Source organism: Pteropus medius, unplaced genomic scaffold (genome assembly GCF_902729225.1).
Source record: "Pteropus medius unplaced genomic scaffold, Ma_sr-lr_union100, whole genome shotgun sequence".
NCBI classification, from domain to species: domain Eukaryota; kingdom Metazoa; phylum Chordata; class Mammalia; order Chiroptera; family Pteropodidae; genus Pteropus; species Pteropus medius.
The window spans coordinates 7475837-7500651 of NW_024344370.1; the positions used below are offsets into that span (position 1 = coordinate 7475837).

Consider the following 24815-nt stretch of genomic DNA (forward strand, 5'->3'; position numbering starts at 1 on the left):
AAACTATCAACCTAGAGTTCAATACATGGGAGAAACATCTTTTAAAAATTAGGACATTCATTACACTTAAAAGTAATTAAAATAGTAAATTTTGTCATATATATTTTACCATAACTTTAAAAAATTAAAAATGTAAAATAACAAAAACTTAAATTATATACTTTATATTATATTTATATTAATCATATTAATATATTATATCCCAATAAAGCGGTTTAAAAAAATACAAGCAAAATAAAAGTTTTTCAGACAAAAACAAGCAATGTATTTTTAAGAAGGAAAAGTGGTAAAATATGTAAATCTAATAAATAAGGGCTATAGATAATAACAATAGAGTATGAGGTTTAAAAACAAAAAAGTTAAAATATGTTACAACAACATCTAATCTGGGAGGGTGTTCTTACTGCTTTATGGTCCCTGAATAACCTGTGAGGAGGGTAAAAGCTATTAACTTTCAACTTTGATAAATTAGTATGCAAGATGTAATTTCTAGGGACTCAGCGAGATTAGAAAGAGTACTTAAGTTTCAGATTAGTGGAAAACGTGAAATTATATTTTAAATCCAAAGGCAAGAAAATGAAGACAAAGAGTTAGAAAGCATCAATAAAGATTTGTTATAGACTGAATCTATGAAATATTTGTCTAAATGTTAGTTAAAATAAAGATTGTCAAATTGGCTTCTTAAAAAATAAATGATCCAACTGTATAATGTTTATAAGGGACACAACTAAACTATAAGAATACAGAAAGATGGCAAACAAATGCATTACTAGAGATAGGGACATTCTATAAAGATAAAAAAATAAAGGGGGGAGGGAGAGACTGAAGAAATAAAAATTAGAAAGTATACTGTATCTATCACTTCATAACAAATTACCCCAAAATTAAGTGGCTTAAGACAACAAATACTATCTCATAGTTTCTGTGGTTCCAGGCACAGCTTAGTTGAGTCCTCTGGCTTAGGACCTCTCACAGGCTGTAATCAAGGTGTCAGCTAAGGCTGCCTTCATCTCAAGTTTTGACTAAGAGAGAATCTGCTTCCAAGGTCACTCATGTGGTTATTGGCAGGCCTCAGAAGATCCACCTCCAAGACCACTCATACAACTGTTGGCAGGCTTCATGTCTTCACTGGCTTTTGGCAGAGACATCAGTCCCTTGCCTGATGGGCCTCTCCATAGGACAGTTCACAACAAGGCAGCTGGCGTTCCTCAGGGAAAGCCAAGGAGAGAGCGAGAGAGAGGGTAAGCAAAGTGGAAGCCAGAGACTTTTTGTAACCTACTGAGTCTTTTTGTAAATCTGCTCTCAGAAGTGATATCCCATCATTTTTGCCATATTCAATTTGTTACAAGTATGTCACTAGATCCAACCCACACTCAAGGAGAGATTATACATGGGCATAAAAACCACGAGGCAGAGATCACTGGGGACATTTTAGATACTGTCAACCACAGAAATGAAAAATAAAAACTGTCATTGTTTGTTTACATGTAGTGAATGTATAAAGTTCAAAAGAATCACACTAGATATTTAGAGTAAGAAAGTCTAGAAGGTTGTTGGGTACAAAAATCAGTACATAAAAATTAGCTTTATATACTATATATGAGCAACAAACAGAAAATGAAAATTTTAAAATAACCCCATTTACAATAGAATCAAACATCAAGGTATTTACCAGTTGAATAATTGTTGAAGCTAGGAATGGGTAAGATTATCTTTACTTTACATACATTTGAAAATTTTAATACTTACATTTTTTAAATGTACATAATACCTAGGAATAAATCTAACAAAAGATTTCTAAATCTTTACAGAGAAATTTAAATATTTTTCTCATTTATTCTAAATAAATGGAGGTATAAACTATGTTCATGGATTAGAAGACTTAATACTATAAAGATAGCAATTCTCTACAAATTGATTTATAAATTCAATACAGTCCAAATCAAAATCTCAACAGTGTGTGTTTGTGGGTGTGTGTGTAGTTCAATAAGCTGATATTAAAACATGAACGGAAGTGGAAAAAGTCAAAAAATATTTGGAAATAGTCTTCAACCATGTGAATAATGCAAAGTAAAACCATATGAGATACTGTATACACCCACCATGCACTGACAATTCAAACTCTGACAGTAGTAAGTTTTAGTGAGGATGTTAAACAAAACGAACTCTTATATACTGCTGTTGGGAGTGTTAATTGGTACAACCACTTTGAAAAGTTGTTATTAGCATACATCAATTTCACACTTAGGTGATGGTGATGTTTTATGATCTCTCCATAAGTATGTCATATTTAAAAGAAAAGTAATATTAAGGTGAACAAAAGGAAGAAAGAAAAGGAACATATTTCCAAAGATAACCAATAGGAAAGGAGACTCTGAAAAGTAAACTCTACCTAGAAGAGCAAATAGAGCAGAAAGCAGACTTATTCTTTGTTTGAAACAGAATTCCAAGGTCTGAGAATAAATCCTAAAACACTAAAAATTCCCATTACTTTATATTTGCAAGGTAAGGTGGTACCCAAACCAATATGAATACTTTTATCCATTTTTAAGTAAACAAAATCTGAGTCAACCGTAGGAGGCATTTTTGCTACAAAAGAATAGGGGCAGATCCCTAGTACGAGGAAAAATCAGAACAAAGAGCAGAACCAGCCCATTAGTGAGTGTTACTTCCAGCTTTTTGGGTAGTTGCTCTCAGAAGCCTTCAAGTGTACCACTATTTGCAGGAGCATAAAGCAAAGCAAAAGAAATGGACAAAGCACCCTCCTAAAGGCTAGTACAAAAGCCAAAAATCTCACTTCTTATTTTATCATAAAAATAAGTGACTGATGTGAGAACAGTGGCCAAGGCAATGACGTTTAACATTTGAGGATGCTCTCTAACCGACCCAAATAAATGCCAAAAAAGAAACACCATGTACAATATTTAAAAAAAAAAAGTATTTATTTACATTCCCTTTACTTTCAAAAGGATGAGGAAGCTGGGAAAAATATATTTATAAAGAAATATAGTCTCATTTTACTTAACCCTTTTGTGTTTCCATGAAACGACAAAGGTTTGACTTAGAATCACATGTCTAAAGGGACCAAAGGAATTTATCCCATTCAATTTTCCATCTCTAACCAAGACTGAAATTATACCACTGCAGGCAGATTAAAATTTACTCTGCTTATAGATAAACACCAACCAGTATATGTTATAAAGGAACCAGCTTTAGTAAAATCTGTCATTGTATCCAACAAATCTGCAATAAAAGATACAGCCATCATAACATAGGACATTTAGGAATCTTTGTGCAACAATTAAAAACAGAATTTACACAGGAAATATCACTATTGACTATTAAGTCAACAGCATCACAGTAACAGTAGCCAGTGTCTTTCATTCAAGTATATACACTATTTTTGAGACTTGGTTGTAACAAAGACATCGGTAACTAGGATACGCACATAATTATTTTATAAACACCATGAAAAAGAACAAATAAAAAAATAAAAATATCCTTAAATTTTCTAACAATTACAAACAGGTTAACATTACCACTATATAGGTCTCATAATTTTTTAACTGATTTTTACACTTTAAAAATAGCACTGAGTTTTAGAAAAATACTGATAATGGCTTCAATTTTTTGAAGTCAGATAATCTTTATATTTCATTAGTCTACATTTTCTGCTCTTCTTTCTTCCACCACCATGCTCTCTAACCACCCAATTATGCAAAACAACAGAGATCTCTAATGGTTATAAAAATATTACATCCGAAAACTTCTAGTTCTTTGAAATGGTTGGAAAGGGTTTTTCAGTGCCCACATTAGCAGCTGTGGTTTTGGTTTTGGTTTTTCAGGAAACAGAAGTGCTTCACTTTCTGGTGTAGGAAATCGTTCTTGGTAGACTTCGGGATAGGATTTCTGAAACTAAAGAAAAAAGAAAAGAAAAAATCCAAGATGAGTCAAAATAACAGATAAGAGCCAATAAACTTGCACAATCTAATTTTAAAATAAGAGTTTCTGATCCCATACTTTCCGTTTTGTTTTGTTTTAACATTACTGCTTTCCATCAGAAAAGAAGAAAACGTCACCATCAAACTGACTTCAACACAAATCTTTTTTTGTTAAATCATTTGATTCCATTTTTTATATGTCTAATTCATCTTTAATACAATCTCTAAATAAACTTCTCATTTCAGTCACATTTCTTAAAATTTCCCCCACTGCCAACTGTAAATAGATGTTACTTTAAAAATATTCACAAGTAACTCTGACTTAAAAATAAGTTCTACACAGTTAAAGAAAATTGTGGTCCAACTACATTTCACCATCTCCCTGCATCTCCAACTCCTGCTTCTGCCCAAATGGATGAATAAATATTCTAGTATATATTATTTTATAAAAGCTTAAAGAGAGGCAATATGTTTTTCCTCTGTTCTTTACTACAAAGTTTGAACTCTTCTACAAAATCACTGAGAAAAATATGATTGGAAGTCTAGAACTCTGGTGCTCTATGTATAACCTTGTATGTATGATGTGAACATGAATCAAGCTATGCAGGATTCAATCTTTAAAAATAAAAACATTCACTTAATCTTTGATCTATACTTAAAGAATGGTCAAAGTAAACCTATTCTGAGTTAAAAACTATTCTCTGAAACTCTAAGCTATGATGCCTAACAGTGATGCCTGAGTTGAGAAACCAATTTGATACTGGCTATCTAAAATTCAAGGCTTTTATATTCCAGATGTTATACTTGTGATTTCAGTCTGATTTGCCTTTCAAAGAAATCTGTCCTCATTTGATAGCTTCTCTGAATTTAAAGTAATTATATCAGGCCACATATCAAAAGACAAATATAGAGAGAATCGTTCCAAAAATGAAGAGTTTAATAATGGTAAAAGATCTACGCTGGAGAATAAAGATATGGGAAAGTGACCACAACTGTGTAAATCAATGAGACTTCTGGAATAATATATGGAATGAATAATATATTTTCAAAACTGCTATCTCAGATGATGAGATTCATAAGAAACCTATTAAAATAGAGAATTCTAAACAAACAACATAAGAACCGTAGTAGAGGAGATGAAATGACTTATAAAGAATATCCCTTTTACCTGCTTCAGTTTTTTCTTCTTCTCTTTGCTGGAGAGTTTGGCATCTGTTATGATTTCCTCCAACAAAGCTGCTAGAGGTTCCTGAGAGCCATATGCTCTTTGGTATTCAAATTCCTCTGGACTGATTTGACGGCAAAATGATGGAGCAGATACAGTAATATCCATGTCGGCTCCTGGGTATTTTATCTGAGGCAAAAGAATTAGTAGTGAAAGAAAAAAGTGTATTTTCAAATAAATTACAAAAATTTGTTCAGATCAAACACAGCATATCTCCAGAATGCCATGTCATTCCTCAGTGTGATTGGAGAAAACTCCATATTAAAAACTAAAAGTGTTTCCAAAACTTCAAAAAAATATCACTTAAAGCCCCAGTTTTCAGTAAGACTTTTACCTTTTTAAATACAAGCACAATTTTAATAAATAAAACCTTGTACCCTCTTTTTAATAAGATCTGAAATTGAAACATAAACTGAACATGTTGACTAAAACAATTTAAAACAGTGCTAATGCTGAACACATACAGTGAACTATCCAGGTTCCTTTCCTCATCTGGAGAGTCCGGTCCTCCCTCCCTGGGGGATGGACAGAGGCACCCCTTCGGCTCTGCTGTCACTTACAGAAAAGTACTGCAACCATTTCCAAACATGTTAATAAAAGCAGATGAAAACAACAAATGTGCAGACACTGCACAGGGCAAAGGGAGAAGGGAGAAATAAGAAGAAAGATGATACCGACGTCTGTAAACAAATAAGTATCCATTAAAAATATTTAATTTCAGTCCAAGAGGTTCATCTTCTCAAAAATATAGCACTGTTTGTTCTTCTGCAGTGGATAAAATTTCTACTATTACATTCACTTGTTTAGTTTAAGTTTGTTTTTCTCCTAGACTCCACAGTTAAAAATAAATATGTTGCCAAGATGGGTTATTATATTCAGTACATCCCATGCCTAAACATCAGTTTACCAGATCAGTAAGAGACAACCTGAGAGAGACAACCAGAACCATAAAGGAAAGGGGCATACACCGGACACTTCCTTTTTATTTGAAACAAGAAGGCCAGCAAAAGCAGGAAAGGGCCAGAATCAAGGGTGAGTGCAAGGTAAAAGGCGACAGTCAGAACCCAGGATATGAGAAAAACACTAGATACCTATGATTAGGTATCTAAAGGGCACAAGAGGAAGAAGGGGGTGGAAGACAAGGTTGATAAAAGATTGGTATGAAAAAACAATGCCTAGATCACAACTGACCTATCTCAGGGTCAGCCCTGAACTGCCCCCAATTCACCAGGACAGTCCAAGTAGCACTGCCCTAAATGTGACATGATGTAGGGGCTGAGAAGTCTGTGTGAAAACAGAAATCTATAGGCTCCAAATGTTAAAACAAACAATTTTGGGGTAATGCTACTAAGTACTTCTAAGACAGAACATTTAATTGGACAATTGAGTAGCTACTGATTTTATTCGGTGTCATTGTTAATCATCATAGCTCAGTTTTCTGATCTTCAACTGACAATCAATGGTTCACAAGTATAAGTTGCTGCAATATACATATCGTATTGCAATATAAGTAAATATACTGCATTGCAATATAAATATTCACATTGCCTGTGCTATGTGAATACACAAACCTAGCACGTATATAGAGCAACATAGTTTCTGCTATTGCTTTTCCTTGCAGAAATTCAATAAAGTATATCTTTTTATTTTTATTTTTTATTTTTTTTTCAATTTGACTCAAAAAAATATTGGAGGAAGGCTGAGAGAGTAAAACAGCAGTAAGATTACGTTTCATCCATTTAAATGGCGAAGTATATACATTAATGATAATAACCAAAGTAGGCAAGGGTGCAAAGAAATGAACACTTTCTTAAACCACTGATGGGAATATAAAATGGGATGATCATTCTAAAGAGAAATTTGGCAATATGTAACCAATACTTAAAATACATTCATGGGCTTTGGTCATGAATGCTGCTTCCTAGGACTTTATTCTTAGAAAACATTCATAGATCAACAGCAACAACAACAAAATCTAGCTATGAAAATATTTACTGCTATATTGCTTACAGAAAAGGAAAAAAAAATAGAAACAATCTAAATATCTACCAAAGAAGAAAACCATTTAAATAAATTATAGCATAACTGTATTATGGAATGATATTGTTGAATAATATAACAATAATGATGATAATAACAACAGATACCAATTAAGAGTTTACTATGTGATAAATATTACTCTAAGCACTTGACATGTCTCAAGCCATTCAATTGCCAAAACAACCAAGGACATAGGTATTAACTATTATTATCCCATTTTACAGATGAAGAAAGAGAGATGTCAAGGCAGATGCTAAAGTAGAGATACGTTACATAACATAATAAAGGGCACATCAGGAATTCAAACATCTGTGCTCTTGGTGACTCTAGTGTCAATCAAGAATATTTAATGATGTGAAAATTTTTTCTTGTCAAGTAAGAGAAAGTTAGAAGGAGGAAGGAAAGAAGGAAAGAAAAGATACAGAAAAACACCTAAAAGATTATGATACTGACTGAATATCTGGTGTTACTCTGATATGTTTTGGTGTGTATTTTTTATATTTTCCAAATCCTTTCAATGTATTAGGCTAATAATTACCGACATAAAACAAAAATTTTAATTTCATTTTTAAATTGCTCACTGCAAATAGCCAAATGAGTTATTTACTTTAATAATTGGGATGTAGCAGTTCACTGGTCCTTAATTGTGGAACCTCAAAAGGTGCTTAAGCGAAAAGAGGTCCAATCATTCAGAAGGAGCCAAACAGAACTGCCAAAAGACTTGTTACCAAAAGTTTCTGCTCCCACGGATTGACGTACAAACTCCACTTTGGGGCTCACATAATAGTAATAGGTTACATGTCTTTTGCATCGTTTTAGTATAACAAGAAAAACAATAATAACACTCCCTTTCAAAAGGTACCTGCCGTATGTCAGACATTTGTGCTAGGGGTTTTACAGTGTAGTACTCTATCCTTCACAACAGTTTTACAGAGCAGGTATGGCCCATTTTAACACTTCCTGAAACTAAAATCCAGAGAGGTTTGGGGACTTGCCCAGAGCCGCACAACCGGGAAAGAGGGGAGTCGGGAGTGTAGCCCAGCTAGTCGTGGCCCTAAAGCTGCGTTCTACCACACTACGTTTTAAAGCAAGGCAGTACGGCATGAGGGTTAAGAGTACGGATCTCATCAGTTTGAATCTTGGCTCTGTGACCTTAGACAAGTTACTTAAGTTCTTTGCCGCAGCTTTCTCATCCGAAAAATACAAATATTAATAGTATCTGGGTTGCAGGGCTATTATAAATCAAGACAGGAAAATCATTTCCATCAGGAAGTACATGTAGATTCTGAACAAATTCACTTAAGGAATTTGCAATCAAAAGAATGCAGCATTGATAGACAAACAAAACTAAGTGGGCGGTCCACAAATTTTCAACGATAACAAACACATGAAGTGCTTACTAGGTACTAAGCCCTGTTATAAGCACTTTGTAAATATTAATTCACTGAATCCTCATAACATAAAGTTCCAAGAAGCTTACCAAGCTTACGTGACTTTCTGCGGGCAATTTCACAGGACAGAGAATATCCCTTCCTTTACCTGGACTCTTCGTAGATGCGCCACACGCTCTTCTATGGAGGTCTGCAAGGCCAAAGGGACTTTCAGAATCTCTTGGGAATTGTCCATCAGAAACGTCACCAGCCTAGCTGCTAATAACTCATCCAAGTCCACTTCATCCTTGGAACACAAGATGCAACGGGAAAACGTCTGAACCATCTAAAAAGAAAAAAAGGTGGGGGGTGGTATTTTTAAGTGAACATAGATAAGTTTTTCCTACTCTGAACTGAGTGCAATATAATATGCAAAAAAAAAAAAAACAATGTGACTAGTCAGTGAGAAATGGCCCATACCTGATTATCTCAGATGAGCTGATCTCATCAACCAGCATGAACAGAATGTGCATCTCATGTCACAGAGACTCATCTCACAGAGATGCCTGTCTGAAGAGCTTTCAAAGGCACCTCTTTTCACAGACAGTTTTAAACAAACATATTTAAATAAATTCTGAAAATTATTATTACCATCATGGCTTGGATCATGTAGCACTTTTAAATTCAGTATACTTTATAGCCATTTAGTCAGATAATATCCTATTTTCATTATTGATGTTTTAAAAATATACTAGTACAGTCTGTATGCCTCAATTGTTATATATTTTCTTGATTAACTGTTATTTTCTCTAGGGTTTTGTATGCACATTTGACAGTTACCTTTGAAGAAAATTATGAGATTTACAAGAAGTGCATGAAGTGATGAGACTCTACGGTAAGCAGAAATTTTAAAAAAAATTATAGCAGCTGCTTTCATAGAATTCATATTAACTACTCCATTCTTAATGCTATACTTTGGATGGATGATTTTTTTTTTCCTTCCTACTAATTTTATTGCTGACAATCTTACCTCAACACCTATCAGCATGTAATTCCATTTACTAAGACGTCACTTTACGCTCTGAAGATGATACTTTATCTTCACTCATTTTTATGTGTACAAAGAGATACATAGAGATTCCTTACCTGGAAACTACAGACCCCAGGGAACCCACAAATGCCTTGAAATTGTATGCAAAACTTTACACATGCATTCTTCTGAGAAATAGGTGCAAAATTTTCTTAAGCTTTTCAAAAGGCTCGATCAGCTTCCCTACTCATCTACCTCCTCCATCCCTCCCCACCAAAAATATTTCAAGAATCACTCCACTGGGCACTGAGCGCTCCCTGATCTTACTCCATACTTCCAAAACTGGGCAAGTGGAACCCCCGAAGTCCACAAGGATGCACCAGGAGACAGAAGCCCAGGAGATGCTCCCAATGAAGCAACAATTTTATTCCAAGACTTTTTTTGAGGAAAATTAAGAAATTTTGTTAGCAAATAATTCTAAATATAAACCTGCTTTTAAACACATACTAGAATTCAAAATTAGCATATGTTTTTAAGCAAAATTGAGAATATTTTAAGAAATATCCTCGCTCATGAACCCTTGAGTTGTACCCCGGGAGATACAAGTTCTCTCTCTCCTTCTAAGTTGTCTGGTTCCATACAACATTTTACTTCTTCCCTCTTTAATCTATTTATATATGCTGCATCTCACCTACTGGTTATAGTAACAAAGGCTCGCAACCCCCTTTTGACCTGGAGGAGAGAACGTTTTCTTGAGAGACCACTTATCCTTTCTGTCCACCCTTCCTTCTTCTCTCTGTGTTGACAGCAGGCAGGCTTCAGCAGGTATCTCTACATTCAGAGTCTACCCCTACTCTTTACTTTTCATTATGTTCTTTAAGACACAAAGATCAAAAGCACAATACCAGTCTGGGTGGATTCTAAGCCATAGCTCTTTAAGCAAAGTCTGTTACGTGTATCTTCCTCAGGTTGCCAAGCTAGTAAACTTTACTTGGGTGTATTTTATTCTAAAAATCAAGACATGTTAGATGTTACAATTTAACCCACCAGTGTTCGGGTGCCAAAACCATCACAGAGTGGTGGCATCTCCTTATTTAAGCAGATCCTTGCCATCATCCTCATCAACAGCTGTAACTTTCTCCGATTTTCAGGTGGCAGGAGAAGGCAGCAAATCTGAAATGCTTCAATCGCCATTTTCTCTTTCTGTAACAAACCTGGTTTAGAAAAAAAAGTTTTTAACTTTTAAAATCCTATAGCCTACTTGACTCTATGATGTTCACATTTTTATACCAAATTACTAAAATTATATAGAACATGTTCACAGATCCAGCTATAATGGTCACTCACAAATCAGCATAGAAAATGTAAACCATCAACTAAGGATGACAAATATATAAAACAAATAGAGCCATTTCCTCCTTCACATCCTTTACAGATACAATAAATTTTTCATAGCATTCTTTCCCGCTGAACTAAAAGCAGTCAAGTGAAGACTAAGCTAACCATTAACATTCACACTGTTGATAAGTGCAAGGTAGCATGAGCAAGAACATGAATGTGCCATCGCATCCCTGAATTCTCCCCCTTGTGTTACTTCCTCATAATGAGCAGGATCGCCACCTTGCACAATTCTCATAGACTAAAAATAGGACTAATCCTCCTACGATCTGTCCACTGTGGAGTGGCTCAGCTTCTTTCTAAATAACACCTGTCCAATAACCCTTCGTCCCACTTAAGCTATTTTTCCTAGTTAAGTGTGCTGATTCAACTGTGTTATATGCCATCCCTCCTTATCCAGTATGATTTTGCTAAAAATTAGAATATTCTAATATTGTGCACTCTTCAACACTATCTGTTCCTGAACACAGCCATTCCAAGCTCGCTGAAAGGATGAAACTGCTTTCACCAATTTATTGGTCCGGATCCAACCTTTTCAAGTTCCCACTAGTCTCTGACTTGAAGGCAAAACCATCTTTTACATTCAATAAACATTTTCTGACTGTGTATGAAATGCCAAGAACTATATTAGGTCCCGGAATTACAAAAATTTGCCAGGTCCCTTCCTTTGAAGAGTGTATGCACTGTGAGAAGAGACCCATGAAAAAATAAGTGACAAAATGTAAAAGATGCTGCAAGAAACATCTGCAAGAGACATATTAGGGAAACTATAAGTACTCAATATGACTGCAGCATAGGCTGTAAAGGTAAGATAGGATCTTAAAAGGCCGTGAGTGCCAGACTAAAAATCTTAAGCTTGATCTAAAGGCAGTGGATGTACATAGGAAAGAAAGGGGACAAGAAGGAGCTTTTATATACCAAGTTCGGATCTTAAATGTTCACCGGAAATACTACTGCTGATTATCATCTTCATCTATATTGATCTGCCCTCAATTCCACATAATCAAATCTATGTAAAGAAAAAAGGTTTACGACCATATTTAACTCATTCTTCCATTTATCTAACAAATATTTACTAAGTCCTGCCTTTATTCCAGGAACTGTTTTAGAAGAGATACTGTAGGGAATAAAACAAAATCCTGTTTGATTTCACAGAGCTCTCTACCCAGCAGAAAATAAGCAAAGGGTTATATAAAAGTGATGTTAGGTGGGGAAAAAATGCCATTAAGAAAAATAAAGAAGAAAAGAAGCTGGAAAGTGATGGGAAAATACTTCTAGTGTTTCGGGAAAGGTCTCTTTCTTAGGAGGTGACATTTAAGTAGTCATCTGAAGGAATGAGAGTAAGCCAGGAAACTACTGAAGAGACAAATTTTCAAGGCAGAGGAAATATCAATTATTATAAAGATTGTGATGTTGGGGTATTTAAAGTGTTTGAGGAACAGCAACGAGGCTAGTGTGAAGAGAAAGGAGTGTGTAATGAATATTCAAATCAGAAATGAGATTAGAAAGGAAGCCAAGAGGCAGATCACACAGAACCTTACAGACTATTTTAAAGACTTTAGGTTTTATTATAAGTGACCTGAGAAGCCACTGGAGGATTCTGGGCAATATATATATATATATATATATATATATATATATATATATATATACATGAAACATAACAAGATAAGGTGAAATCTGATTCCCTTTATAATTGGAAAAAGAACAGATTTGCTGGCTAATGGGATAGAAGGCTTCATGGAAAAAGTAGAAGGATTTGTGGAGAAATAGATCTGGAATTTCATTAGTTCTTGCCAGTTCCAACTGCTATAACCTTATCTGGACCTTGCATCTTCCTTCTTCCTTTTTACCCACTTACACTCTATTCTCTATACAGCTGCCAGAGTAAAAATGTAATTCAGAAAGATAAAGGAATTAGCAGAAAAATATGTTACATAAGGTATTCTAATATATTTAAAAGAAATATGAACATAATGAGGAGAGAAATATAAGATATAAAAGGAGCCAAATGGATCCTTTAGAGATGAAAAATGTTGTCTCAAACATTCACCAGATGAGAACAGTAATAGATTAAACACTGCAAACAAAAGGAAAATCAAGAAACAAATATATAGCAATATGAACTAGCCAAAATAGAAGTAAAGAAAAAAAAAAAGTAGAGGGAAAAAAATAAACAGAGTTGCATCAACCTATGAGAAAATATCAAGTGAACTAACATATGTATAATTAGAAAAGGGGAAGGAAGTGTAGAAAAAAATACTTGAAGAAATAATAGTCCAAAAATTTCCAAATTTGATGAAATCTATAAATGAACAGATGAAAAAAATTCAGTGAATCAAAGCACAATAAATACAAAGAAAACCACATAAAGGCGCATTATAATTCAGTTCCTAAATATCAGTAATAGAGAAAACCTCAAAAGCAGTTAGAGGGAAAAAAAACAAACATGATATGTACAGAGGAACAAAAATAAGGGATTACCACAGACTTTTTATCAGAAATTATTTAAGCCAGAAGACAAGGGATTTACATCCTTAAAATAAACTTTTAACTTAGAATTCTATAACCATTGAAAAAAAGCAGTGAATTTGTTATTAATAGACCTATACTACAAAAAATGTTAAAGGATGTTTTTCAAGCAAAAGGAAAATGATATCAGATGAAAACCTGGATCTACACAAAGAAATGAAGAATGCCAGAAAAGATTAATATGTGGGTAAATAAAATTTTTTTTGTTTCTTAATTTCTTTAAAAGAAAATTGTTTAAAAAAAAAAGCAATAACAATGCATGGTAAGGTTTATAACATGTTAATTAAAAAAGAAAAGCATATGTAGGACTAAAATGTATGAAACAATAGCACAAAAGAGAGGAGGGAGAAAATGAAAGAATATTGTTGCAAGGTAAGAACATTACATGTGAAATAGTATAATATTTAAAGGTAGGCAAAGATTTCCTGAGACACAAAAACCATAAAAGAAAATGATGAAAATGACTTCATCAAAATTAAAAACTTTTGTTTAAAAGACATTGTTAAAAATAAAACAATAATCTGGAAGAAAATATTTGCAATACATATATCTAACAAAGGACTTACATGCAGAATATGTGAGTAACTCTTACAGCTCAATAATAGGAGAACAGGCAATAAAAACTGGGCAGATTTCAACAGTCACTACGAAAGAAGATACATAAATGGCCACTGAGTAAAAGAATAGATGTCCAATATTACCAGTCATGAGAAAAATGCAAATTAATATCCAATAGATATACATACCACTACACACTCAATAGAGTAGCTAAAATTTAAAAGACTAATCACTGATGGGAATGTGATACAACTATCTTGGAAAACAGCTCGTCACTTTCATATAAAAGTAAACATATATTTACCATATGACCCAGCAATTACACCTCTAGCTATTCTCCCAAAAGAAGATATATATTCATATAGTCTTGTATATGGATGTTAATAACAGCTTTATTTATAATAACCCAAGACTAGAAACAATTTCACAGGTCCCTCAACAAGTGAATGGATAAGTTGTGTATATCCATGCAATAAAATACTCAGCAATAAAATGTAACAAACTACTGGTACACGTGACAACGTGAACAAAATCTTGAAAAAATTATGTTGTACAAAAGAGGCCAGATCACATCCTGTATAATTCCACTTGTATGAAACTCTAACAAAGAAAACCTAATCTATACAGATAGAAAGCTTCTGTTTCTGTTTGGTATAGTAATGGGGTTGGGGGCTGACTAAAAGAGAACGTAAGAGAACCTGTAAGGGTAATGAAAATGATTTAATTTTAGTTGAGACTGCAATTAAACTAGTATAAATTGGCTAAAACTCATGGAACTGCACTTCAAATGGGTGCATTTTAATTTTATGTTAATTATATCTTAAAAAAAGTTAATTTAAAAATAAATTGAGCAATTAAAGAACATGGAAGAAAACTTAAAAATCTCAGAAGTACGGCATCTCTTCATTACAGAAAGATTTCTTGAGATACACAAACTAATTTAACCAAAGTAAAACACAAAAGCTCTTCATCTTGCAATTAAAATCAAAGACAAGACAGACTAAGAAATGATATTTGTCAGCTTACGGTACAAAGGATTAGTACTCAGAATATATCTTTAGAATGACAAAATAGAAAAACCAAAAGAAAAGAATGGGTAAAGGATAGAAAAAGCATTTTGTCCAAGAAGAAACCCATATAACTAATAAACAGCAATGAGATTCCTTTGGAAACTCATCAGATTAGAAAAATTAAACAGCCTGATGAAACCAATTATTGGTAAGGAAATGGTCAAATAGGAATAAAGTGCTAATGGGCATGTAAGTTGCTGGAACCACTCTGGAAAGCGATTTGCTAGAACTATGGAATACCAGACAACCTAGCAATTTTGCTTCTACATGTAGAGAAACACATGGCAGTCTTTGCAACACTGTAAGATGTAGTGTTAAATTAGGGTGGTGGGCACATGGATGTCTGTTATATTAGTCTCTGTTCTGCCAATTCAACACCATCCTCTCCTCAAATACTTTTGGTGAAAATCTAGAAATCAAATCACACAGTTACTTTAAGTGCTATTTAAGAATGTTGTTTTCTTTCTATGAACAATATACCTCCAATAACATAAGCACATCTAGCACTAGATCTTGGCTTATAAATATCATCTTTACTAAAAGGAACCAGGAATTTTTATAGAAATGTCCGGCTCCAGGACAGGAAAGTACAAGATGACCCTGTAGTGTCAGTAAGTGCTCTGAGAATGAGCAGGATGTGGCAACAGGATACTTGAACCAGTTCGAGAAGCCTCCATCAGGAATTCCAACTATGTATATTAGACTGCTTGACATCATCCTATATATCATTAAAGCTGTTCAGTTTGGTGCCCACCCACCAGTCTCCTTTCTCTCTGTGCTTTCTTCAGGCTAGCTTTTATTGCTATATGTTCAAGTTCCTTGATCTTTTTTTCTGCAGTGTCTAATCTGCCCCTAATCCCATCCAATTCATTTGCAATACTGTATTTTTTTAACTCCTAAAGTCCAATGGTCCTTTTTTCTTTGCCCTTTTTTTAACAAGACTACCTTTTTTTAAGTGTACAATTCAGTGGTTTTAGTATAGTCATTAATCTATGCTCACTCCACTATTTAATTCGAGTGTTTTTAATCACTCCCAAAAGAAATCCCCATACCTATTAGCAGTTATTCTCCATAATCTCCTTTCCGAGCCCTTGGAAACCACTGATCTCTGTCTCTGTAGATCTGCTTGTTCTGAACATTTCATATAAGTGAAATCGTACAATATGTAACCTTTTGTGTTTGGCATCTTTCACTAAGAATAATGTCTTCAAGATTCACCTATGTTGTAGTATGTAATAGTATTTCTCTCCTTTTTATGGCTGAATAATATTCCACTGTATAGATATACTACATTTTATTCATTCACTTGATGGACAGTTCAGTTGTTTCTACTTTCTGGCTATTCTGAGTAAGGCTGCTATGAATATTCATGTACAAATTGTTGGGTGGACATATGTTTTCAATTACCTTGGGTATACACCTAAGAGTAGGATTACTGAATCACATGGTAACTCCATGTTTAATTTTTTTAAGGAGCTGCCAAAAATTTACAAAATGGCTATGCCATTTTACATTCCCACCAGCAACACTTTCCATATCCTAACACTCGTTATCCATCATTTTTATTATAGTCATCCTAGTGGGTATTAAGTGGTATCTCATGGTGGTTTTGATTTGCCCAGCTTTGAGGACTATTATTACCCTAGAAATGTACAGCTAAGTATTTATTCAGCAATAGATTCAAGAAGATCCCTATGCAGATTTTTAAAGCTCTTTCTCTGTATAACTGTCTTATATTAGTTTGGTAGGGCTGCCATAACAAAATATCACAGACTCTGTGTTAAACAACAGAAATTTATTCTCTCACAGTTCTGGAGGCTAGAGGTCTGAGATCACGGTGTCAGCAGAGTTGGTTTCTCTAGAGACCTCTCTCCTTAGCTAGCGGATGGACCCCTTCTTGCTCTGACCTCACATGGTCACCCCTTAGTCTGTGTGTTGTCTGCATTCTAATCTCCTCTTCCTAGAAAGACAACACTCATATTAGATTAAGGTTACCCATATGACCTCATTTTACCTTAATTATATCTCTTTAAAGGTCCTAATAGAAATAGTCTCATTCTAAAGTAACAGAGGTAAGGACTTCAATATATGAATTTTGGAAGGGACACAATGCAGCCCATTGGCATGGTAAGACAATAGAGGACCAAATGACTTTAGAAAAAATACTAAATCTCTGTTTTACACATGCTGAAAATTTCCTCATCTACAAATGGAAATATAAAAGTAGTACCAATCTCTCAGGAGTATGGTGAAGATTATGAAAATACTACCTATGTAATAAAATGAGTATAAAATTTAAAGCAATGCCTTTATAGTCATAATGTTTAAGAGAATATCTGTATGTTTATTAAAGTTAAACATAGAATTAATACAGGAAGGTTTTATATATTTCAAATCTTAATTTTGCCAAGCATGTTATCTTTTTATTTCCTGCTCTGGTGCCTAGAAGTCTATAGGCTCTAAATTAATGTCTTTAGAGTAACTGAAAAGACTGAGAAGATCAGTAATACCACGATTTTGTTTGCTTGTGAATCAAATGAGATGTTTAAAATCCTGCTCCTCCATCTTAGAAGACTGAGTAACAGTACTGAATGCCATCTAGGCCTCAGTTACCATATATTAAGCAATTTTATTTGTTCGCATTTAATTATTTTGACTATCCTGTGAAGAAGGAAATATTGCCCCTTTTCACAGCCAAGGAAACCAAAGCCCCAAATATTTAACACTTGACCTAGGAATTCGGCTAGATTCAAATCTATGTGCTATTCTACCTTATATACAGCTGCATTCTTTACTTATTATCCTGCCAATAGGAGGATCACTTTCTGAAACAACAGCAATTATCAACCTCCTCTACATAAATACTTGGTTTTTATTTGGTGCTAAAACTGAATGGTCAGCAATTATTAATTATCAATTAAATGATTACACTCTCTACTTAATAACATACTCCCTACATATATTGATACTCATAGACATGCTTTTCTTGGCTACTATATGTATCCTAGATAAAAATCATTTTAATTTTGGATTGTGTTTTAGGAGTTCATCTGTCAGCCACCTATTATCACTGTATTATGTTTGAAGTAATCTTTTGGCAAAATCTCCAGGAACCTGAAAAAAAACCTCAAAGTGCTAGTGCTATTAAATAAATATTTTAAAGGAGATTAAACCTGGAGTATAAAGCAGGTAAAATTGAAAGCATTTCTCAACCACATTAAGGCTATAATTTGAAATCACAAAAATATTAATTGGTAGAAAATTTAGAAAACTAGAAGGGAAATACATTATAGAAATTTTTAAATGTTTTTGGTTTTTTTAAAGATGTTTAGATAAATTGAACTTTATTTTTTAATTTATTTTTTATTTTTATTTTTTTTATTATGGTGACATTGGTTAACAAAATCGAGTAAGTTTCAGGTATACAATTTAACAGTAAGGCATATGTATATATACTGCATTGTATTTAAATGTTTTTGAATGTTTAAAAAGGCGATAGTATAAAAAGTCAAAATCCTAGAATTTCTTTCGTATTAGAAACACAGATGCTATAGACAGAAAAAGAAATTGGGTCATAAAGACATTTAGCTGTGCCCTACTTGATCACATCATTATACATATCAAATAAAAACAGACCACATTAAAAATAAAATAGAAGCTATGTTTACAGAAAGTAATGATGTGAAGCATTTTCATGCTATTAGTCTTGATAGGAGCAAATTGTTCAACTACATGCAAAAGCACGTGAATTTCACAAAATATCTCAGAACTTGAGTAGATCTCCCAGTACAGCAGGAAAAAAATAAATTTAAGTGTGATAGTGGTTTTGGAGCTTATTTTTTTCTTTAAAAATTATAACTAATAATAGCAGCTAACATTTATAATGAAACGAATTTATAATGATGACAATAGCATTTGTTAAGCATTTTACTGTGTACCTAACAGTGTGCTAAACACTAAATATAACTCAATCTTTACAACAATCTCTATGAGGTAGATGCCATTATTATTCCCATTTACAGATAAAGAAAGTGAGGCTTAAAGAGATTAAGTTGTTTGCCCACACAGCTAGTTAGTGGCAGTGAGATATGAGCCCACACAGTGTAGGGCACACACTCCTAAATCTCATGCTGTATTATCTACTTTTTCCATGTGGTCAATTATTTCCTAAGGATAAATTCCTAGAAGTAGAAATGATGGTTCAAAGAGTTTAACAAACATTTAATAAACAAATAGTCAAATAAAATACCATTCTACATTCAACTTGGGGCAAGGATTAAAAACAGTGAAAAGAACAGAGAATTTCTGTACATATCTAAATCTGAAATTAGCTCTTTTATCCTAAGGAGGGCACTCGAAACCATTTCTTAAGAGTTCAAAGTGAAAGCCAGGTGATAACTATTGCTAGTTTCCTTCTCATAAAGTAAAAACAGAATGTAATTTATATCTGAAGAAACTCTCAAACCACTTTAAAATGCCAATTCTGCAACACGCAGGAATGAAAAATTGAATATAACTCTATAAAATATAAGCTATAGGTAAAAGGCATTTTTAATCTACATATAAACAACAAACCATGTGTAATACAAGCATCTCTCACAATTAACTATTAGTACTAGTAATATTTAAGCAATATTATACTTTCTGAGAGGTCTTCACATTTATTAAATCTTCCCAATCACTTTACTATGTAGGCAGGTATAGATGAAATTTAGAGCTGCTTTTTTCAAAAATTTTTCACAACAATTAAAATTAAGAAATATATTTTATATCGCAACAATACATGTACACATTCATAGGTATTTAACTAAAACAAAAATAAGTTTATAAAAATACCTACTTTTATTATTATACAACGCACTCTGATATTTCATACAGTATTCTATGTCTTTATTTTTTTTAATGCTTTTCTACTACATAGAATTCACATCCAACATACTGTTTCTGAAACAATGGCTTAGGGACTACTAAATTTGGACGAGGCTCTTATATAACAAACATCCAGAAACAAACTGCCAGAAGTTAGACAGATAAGCTGGTCTTGAGTTCAGGAGACAGATCTGGGATAAAGATAAGAACTGAAAAATCAGTAATACCACGATTTTGAAAATACTCAGAAAAGAACTGAAAATACTCAGCACATGGGTGATTCGTGAAGTAGTATGGATGGGATAAAAGAAAAGATCTATGGGAAAAAGGCTGAGGGTTGATGTATCTATAATATTTAAGTCCTTCTTGGCATCCAGTCCCAAGGATGTTATTTTTCAATCTGTTCAAATGTCAAAGCAGAGCTCACTTTTAGTTCTGCCTTTGAATTTTAGAGTGCTATGTATTGCTTTTCTCAGTTCGAATCATAGAGGAATACTTAGATTTCTCAAAAATAGTTTAATCTGAGCTCTCTATTTTTGTTTCTTAACTTCTTCTCATTGCTGACCATCACCTAATCTTCCCTCCCCCCCAACTTAAATAAAAGCTTACTGACAAAAGCACACTACAGGATTTAGGAAAAAATGATTACAAGAGAACTTAGCTGTAAAATCCACCATTGATCTCAAGAGACATCTTCAGTAAGTACTTTTGGGTTCTTCATCATAAAGTAGTACTGATTTTAAACAGCTTCTTGGTTTCTTTAGGTTCTATTTTAAGAACTTCTGAAGGACCTTAGCATTCTATTCTGATTTTATAGCCAAAGAGTTTTAATGTTGTAACTAGTTTATTATTTGGATTCATTTCATTTGCTAAATAGAAGCTAAAAGAATAACTTTTTCATCTTTCATCATTTCTACAATCTCGATGTCATCATAAAAAAACTGAATCTTACTTCTCTTGAGAAAATAACACTGGCCTTTTGTAGGCCCAGTGGTAACTTGCTGCTTGCTTTTCAGGATGATGTAATAGTGCTTATCCCGATTATAGCTTGTAAAATCTACCACAAGTAGTTTCACATAAAAAAAAAAAAATCTTCCTAACAATTGAGAAAAGAAATAACTAGATGGCAACATATAATTACCCTATCTTAATTTAGGCATTGTTCCAATTTTTGTAGTTTTCAAAACAAAAAAAAGATATTTAGTAGGAAAATAAATGTTACCCATTGCTTTAGGTTTCATGTTTCCATATCTGTAAGTATGACAGGCATTACTGCCACCTACCAATGAAGAATCTGGGGCCCAGAAAGGTAGGGTTACAAACCAAGTTACCTGAATTTGATTATGTTTCCATTGGTGAAATAAGAGTAAAAAAAATGAAAATATACTAAACAATCCACCAAATAACTTAAGCAATTCATCTGTGAATTTTTTCAATCAGGGAGCTGGATTAAGGAACAGTGAGTGAATAAATAATTTAATCCTCAAAGAAACCCAATTGTTCCTTATGATAGAAATAAATAAAATCAAATTCAATGGAAATTTATAATGTTCTGTTATTAGAGATTAGGTGACTCTCTGGCCATGATGGCCTTTTTTTGTTGCCCTCCCTCCCATGGCCCAATGGTTACATCAGATATCTACTTTTGAATCATTAGGAACGCAAATTTTCATCTCTGCAAAGTAGATCTGAGCATTTCACTAACAAGTGCAATGTTAACAATAAGCTATTCTTTATGGGAACTTCAAAAAAAGAAGTGAAATATGAACTTTAGAGAGGGCCTAGAGTTCCCAGAAAGGCCACTGGGACCACATCCAGCAAGAGAACAAGAGACTTAAGAAGAATTCACTGCAGTTTTCGAACAACCAAAGGAATTAAAAAAAAAAAAAGTCAGTTTCATTTTCACTGAGAAGAGGTATAAAGAGGAAAAAGTTTATACTAAGCCGAAAGAATTCTGACTACACGTCAATTGGTAAGAACTTCTGCCCAAAGAAAGACACAGCAAGAGGGACTATTTCTCTAGAAGCTTTTAAGGAAAAGCAAGTGAATTGAAAGTACTTATAGATTCACTCATGCACAAAATGATGCTCTCCCCACATGAAGAGTCCCAATGCTTCAGCATTTTTATGACTTCTTTTGCTTTTATGCTTAAAAAGTCCTTCACTCACCCCCAAATCAGATAACTATCAACTGTATTTTAGATTTCCATTCTTTTGCATTTAATTTTCTAACCCAGCTGGATTTATTCTACTGAGTGGTATGAGAAAGGTTTTAAAATTTTTTCCCAAAAGTTTTGTTAATTATTCTAGTAATTACCAGTATACTTACAAATAGCTTATGTATTTAGGTATAGCTAGGCATCTCCTTAAATTCTCATCTTTGAGGAGTACTTAACACCACTTTATTCCAACAATCTTGACATAATAGTAGCCACTATATTTGGAAGTGATTCAATATCCTTACCTTGGCCCATCTGTATCTTCAAAAGCTCCAGCAACAAGCATGCGCTGGGCCCTGAGAGCAGAGAGCGCCACCAACAAGAACCTTGGACTAACATGAGCAAGAGCTCTCTGTCTAGTCAAGTGCACAAACTAGGAACTCTCTGGAAAAAAAAACTGTTTTCTCTTAAAAATTATCATGGGATACAGACTTCATGATAATGTGAAGAATGTATAGGCAGAGAGGTAGCAAGGCAAAGATGGTGCACATCTCCAAAGGATCTCCTAGAAGTAACCATACAAAAGAACCAAAGAATAGAAAACCTAACCTTATGGATGCTTCTAGGTTAAAAAACACAAGAGGAGATCTCAGCCTATTGAGCAAGATGATCCAGTGTACAATTTTGTGAATTTCAATGGCATTTTCTAAACCAACATTCAGAATAGAACAGCAAAAAGCTTCTATCTCAGTCTTCCAGTCCACTAGCAAATAAATCAGGAGTTGCAAGCTCAACGCTTATAGGAGCAGACAAATGAAATAATTGAGCTAAGGGGGTCATGTGAACTGTGCTTCTGAGAAGCAATGGGGAGCACTGGAGACTTGGCAAATTGAAGTTCATGTCCCTGAAACACTTGCTCCTAATGGAAACACTCACTACACAGCTGCAGCAGTCTGTGCCACTGAAAATTCAAGCCCAAAACTGTCAGATCTTCCAGTTTTTCTAAAGAAGCCAAAATTATAAATTATTATATGAATTTCCTGTTTTTCAGAGTTTGGCAATTAAATTTCTTTTAAAAACACACAGGTCACATGCTTGCTTCAGCAGCACATATACATATACTTAAAAAAAAAAATGAGACAATAAAAAAACACAGGTCAAACCAGATGTATTTATAAGCCAGATCTGGGCCACAGATCACCAGAGTAGGATCTCAGGTTTTAACATTACACAACCTACAAATCGCTCAATTTTTCAAATCACTCTTCCCTACTCCTATGACCTATTGTGCTTCCTATCTGCCTAACCCTTTCCTCAATATGCCAAATCATTGCAAGCTACACAGATTCTAGGGTGTGTGTGGAGTGTGAATAAAGGATGCTATACTATCTCATTCACTGCATTCAAGAGTCAGACGAACTCTGATCTTAATACAAGGAACTGCCATTTTGGAAATGAAGATTAATTATTACGAACAGTTAGGCCAGACGAACTAAATTAAATCATTTGCTTTAAATTTTAAGTAAAGACTAAATCTTACATCTCCAAAGATGTCTTTTTTTTTTTCCTTTGAGAATTCTTAGATGTCCTATTTCATGTATCAATGATGACTAGCTGCTTGCAGGGTCACAGCTTTGGCATCGAGCTAGCATGATTTCATGCTAGAAGCAAAAGAATAGATCTCAAAAGAACTTCATTAACTAAACTGAAAAAATTTCCATTGAAAACGCTGTAGAATTTTTAGCTTCTACACAAAATAGACTGATTACCTACTTTAAAATATTTTTATTTAATGGCATGCTACTTCATTCAAAGTGAAATCAAATGATTTAAGGAATGCGTTAACCCTACTGAGATCCAACCTATACATCTGGTTTGTAGATAATGTAGTTTCTAGATATGACATCTTCTCCCACAGGCTTTAACAGGATTGCTATATTAGATAATCTTTGTTAATCATATAAACAAATTCTGGTCTTCCATAATCTAGAAGACTTTCTTCTTTCAATACATAAGGATATGGTTTTCAATGCAGGGTGTCTGAAATATATTAATTTAAGGAGTAGATCAGGGAAGGTTACTATATTGTGACCTCCTAAACACAATAGTCTATTCTTGTTGATACCTAAGTGCATTCTACCTATCTTTCTCCATTCTACCTATCCTTCATTCTACCTATCCATTCTACCTATCCTCTCTAACCTAAACCCTCTATAGATAATATTTTAGAAGGTGACCGACTCTAACATCAATTCGTATATAATCAGCTTTAATTCCTAGCTGAGTTCAAAATGAACGATTGTGGTAGTTCAGACCAGTAACATCATAAATATAACTGATTCAAATTAGATTTCATTTTTCAAAAGCTTCAAGTTCTTTTGTTTCCAAATCAGAAAATTTTATAATAGGACATTTTGAAAATGGAAAATGAGATGAAAATCTAAGAAGTGACTTTTAATCCAGTCTTTAAAATTTTTCATTTACCAGTAGCATAATGTTTCAGTAAGTGGCTATAATGAGAATCTACTCAATCAGTCTATACATATATTAAATAACAGGAAGTATTCATTATTAGGCATGATGTCACAAGTACATAAGCCCCCAGTCCTCTTCAGTTGAAAACA

General features: G+C 33.7%; 1 protein-coding gene and 1 long non-coding RNA gene across 2 annotated transcripts in view; one reads left to right on the forward strand and one right to left on the reverse strand.

Moving 5' to 3' along the window:
* Positions 1-24815, forward strand: part of LOC120608205 (uncharacterized) — a 31776-nt gene that overhangs the window by 4632 nt on the left and 2329 nt on the right. The window contains exon 2 of the long non-coding RNA XR_005654329.1: positions 9390-9471. This is a non-coding gene — a long non-coding RNA (uncharacterized LOC120608205). The remainder of the gene's footprint in view (positions 1-9389; positions 9472-24815) is intronic.
* DEPDC1B (DEP domain containing 1B) overlaps positions 1554-24815 on the reverse strand; it is a 52131-nt gene continuing 28869 nt past the window's right edge. Inside the window, exons 8-11 of the mRNA XM_039869986.1 lie at positions 10654-10820; positions 8746-8922; positions 5110-5295; positions 1554-3915 (exon numbers count right to left, since the gene is read on the reverse strand). Of these exons, the coding sequence (XP_039725920.1) occupies positions 3754-3915; positions 5110-5295; positions 8746-8922; positions 10654-10820 (692 nt within the window). The 3' untranslated portion in view covers positions 1554-3753. The remainder of the gene's footprint in view (positions 3916-5109; positions 5296-8745; positions 8923-10653; positions 10821-24815) is intronic.